Raw genomic sequence first — 3,181 nt, forward strand, 5'->3', positions numbered from 1 at the left:
AAAAAAATAAAAGTTCAAAGCTGTTCCACTCTCCTATAAGACCGTCTATATAACAAAGCGCTAAAGTCTTCTTTTAAACTAAGATTTAATCTTTCTTGATCCAAATCATGGCTAGACATTCTGTTGTAGCGCTGCACTTATCCCAGAAACACTGGTGCCAGCCTTTTCATCTCAATCCTGAGTACATTTCCCAAAATTCCCAAGAGGATATTATATTCATAAAAAAAATAAAAATTACGATACCAGTCATTTTCAGCAACTGCCATTTACAGAGGCAGAACTGAAAGACTGCTGCCCGATATCCAACATCTCCACAAAACTCAGCGTTATGTCATTGTACAAACCGCAACCACATGAAAGCCTCACAGGTTTCACTGCAGTCAACTCTTAAGACAAAGCTCTTTAACAAAAATGTTTAAAAATTAAATGCACACATTTAACAGAAAATATACCTGAAACTGGACAGAAGACTCATCCAGTGCTAAATTAAGAGGCGGGACAAAAAAAAAAAAAAGAAAAAGAAAAAAGGCACAACAGAAAGGCCCTGAGGTACAGCAACTGTCAAACAGTTTGGCAACACCGATAGGCTAGTTTACAACTTAAGTATGAACTGACCCAACTGAGTGGGCAGGAAAGTCCCCGTGTGACCTGAAAGGAGGTGAATGTGATAATAGCTGGGCAGGAATCTCAGTACTGGCAGGAATGAAGCAGACCTCCCTTCACTGGAGGGACGAGAAACATCGAAAAGGCCTTTAGTTCATATCTGCTACCACAATGCTCAGTGCTTCTTCACAGTCACTAAACCTTTAACAGATATGAGTCAATATGGTGATACTGTAATTGGCAAGGTTAAAAGAAAAATAATAATAATAATAATAATAATAATAATAATAATAATAATAATAATAATAATCAACCCTGTGAGAGCCATGACGGAACAGTCCTTATATTTAGTCTTTTTCTATAAAAGTTTAAAGTATCACATAAATCTAAGGTCAGTTTTTTTCTTGCAACTACTCAACCCAAAAAAAAGGGTTAATGTAAATCTTAGCTCCTGAAATTTAAGCGTTTCCTATAAAAATTACAAAGCAAATAATTCGATCTGTCAGACTAATTTATTTGCATGTAGTATGATATCGAGCTTCCCTGGACAAGAGTTTAAAAGCAATGCATCCATATACACCTTAGCATTTTGACTTGAGCGATAACCTCTGCAGTGTCTCGCTGTCAGCTTGAAACGTTCAAAAGACTGTTGCTGATAACTGGTCTTAACCAGCCTTTTGGCCACAGTCCTGTTTCCACCAGTCAAAGTAGAGGTTCAAACAGAGTAATAACCAAATAGACAGCATTTGGCTTGTTCAGTTAATGGTGCCAACAAAAGCCAAACTGCATTGTTGGAGAAAAATTTCAGTTTTTACCAAGTTTTTATTGTCCAATATTATTTTGTTCCACTTCAAGGCACCAAATATCTGGCATTGAGTAGTTCGTAAAATAAGAAAGCAGCATAATAGAGTCCTCTTTAAACCAAGTTGACAAAGGTCAGACTATACAAGGTCTTTCAGCTAAAGCTTTCATGGGTCATTGGGGGAACAAAAAAATCAAAAAGCGCAGGAGTCAACTATTCTAAACGTTTCCTGTATGGGAACGTCAACACCAAAAGCCCTTTAACTTTAGACCCCCACAAATATGAAGCTCTATGCAGTAAAACAGATCGGATAAAGTACTGAGCCAGATTCAAAATCTGAACAGCATCGAATCTTTTCTGTTTTTAGGAGACAATTTGAGGGGGGGGGGACCCATCAAGTTCTTGTCTCATTTCTACTGCCCAGTAGAACTACAGAACTGTTTGGATCAGTGAAGACAGCAGCATAAGCAAAAGAAATCAAGTGATATTGTTTACTGGACATGGAGTTACAAATCTATAAACAGGCCAAGGCAGAATTCTTTACACTGTAATAACAGGAGACCTCTAAATCTATCACCATCCCTTTTTGAAACCATTCCCTTCCTGAATGTGACAAAAACCTCAGACATTTAAAGTCCACAGGGGAAAAATAAAATAAAATGGAGGGCATGTTAAAAAATAAAAAATATATTAAAATATTAAAAAATAATGCTTCACCCCTAAAATTGGAGGGGATTGTTTGGCACAGACATGCTGAATCAACTGATGTAAGCAGGAGGGTCCAGGGTCCCATCAAGAGGCTCAGACGATGGCGTTACTGCCGCGGAGGCCCACCCCACGGGCAAACTGCTCCAGCAGGCCGGAGATGGCACCAGAGGGGCTGGGAGCTGTGGATTTGAGGCCGACAGTGGAGCTGTAGGCTGCCAAGAAGGCTTCACGTACTGCCTCCAGACGGGCCTGACGCTCAGAGGGGAAGGAACACCTGGAGAGGACAGGAAATAAGCAGGGGGGATAAGATGGGAGGTAAAGGTCTGAGAAAATGCATCTCCTGCTGAGACCAGAGAGAAGGCAGATGAGTCAAAGGGAGGACCCAGTGGAAATGCATCTCCCCAATTCTCATTGTCTACTGGGCAGTAAGCCATCTCTACTGAACATTTCAGTGCCCTGGTTCCAAAAACTTTCAAAAAACAATTTCCTGACAAATCAAAGCTTGTTTGACAGGATAAAAGCACAAACAAACTTTATGATAGCGCCGTATTAGAAGTAGCACTATTCATGTCAATTATGTCAGCACAAATGGCAAGATATTAATGTGATTGCAGTTTGAAATATGGTCAAACATTAGTTATAACACTAATGTGCCTAACTCATTGAGCCCTTTTATTACATTGATCTTCCATGGCAAACACTACCCCACCTTATCAACTTTATGCACTGCTACAGCTGCCAGCACTAGACAGTCATTAGGTCCTTCTCTGAACCCTGTTATTGGTCAAAAGAGCTGGTATTCCCCAGTAATAGGACCTCTATGAGACATCCACCCTCCTCATGGTTCTAATTATGTCAACTTCATATGGACTGACATTTATGCATTTCTCTACCATCACTGATCATGTGATCAAATGTGGTACATTTACTCATATATTCATACAATTAACCTAACAGCCATGAACAAGTCCGAATCTGTGATAAAACGACACCCCACAGGCCCTGGGAGGACACCCCACAGGCCCTGGGAGGACACCCCACAGGCCCTGGGAGGACACCCCACAGGCC

General features: G+C 40.5%; 1 protein-coding gene across 3 annotated transcripts in view; it reads right to left on the reverse strand.

Moving 5' to 3' along the window:
* Positions 1-13: 13 nt before the first annotated feature.
* Positions 14-3,181, reverse strand: part of mtmr14 (myotubularin related protein 14) — a 20,913-nt gene continuing 17,745 nt past the window's right edge. For all 3 annotated transcript variants that reach the window (XM_013909241.1, XM_005726728.1, XM_005726727.1), the window contains one exon: positions 14-2,387. In XM_013909241.1, coding sequence (XP_013764695.1) covers positions 2,207-2,387 — 181 coding nt within the window. In that variant the 3' untranslated portion in view covers positions 14-2,206. The remainder of the gene's footprint in view (positions 2,388-3,181) is intronic.

The sequence above is a fragment of the Pundamilia nyererei genome, unplaced genomic scaffold (assembly GCF_000239375.1).
Source record: "Pundamilia nyererei isolate P.nyererei 1_Seehausen unplaced genomic scaffold, PunNye1.0 scaffold00021, whole genome shotgun sequence".
NCBI lineage: Eukaryota > Metazoa > Chordata > Actinopteri > Cichliformes > Cichlidae > Pundamilia > Pundamilia nyererei.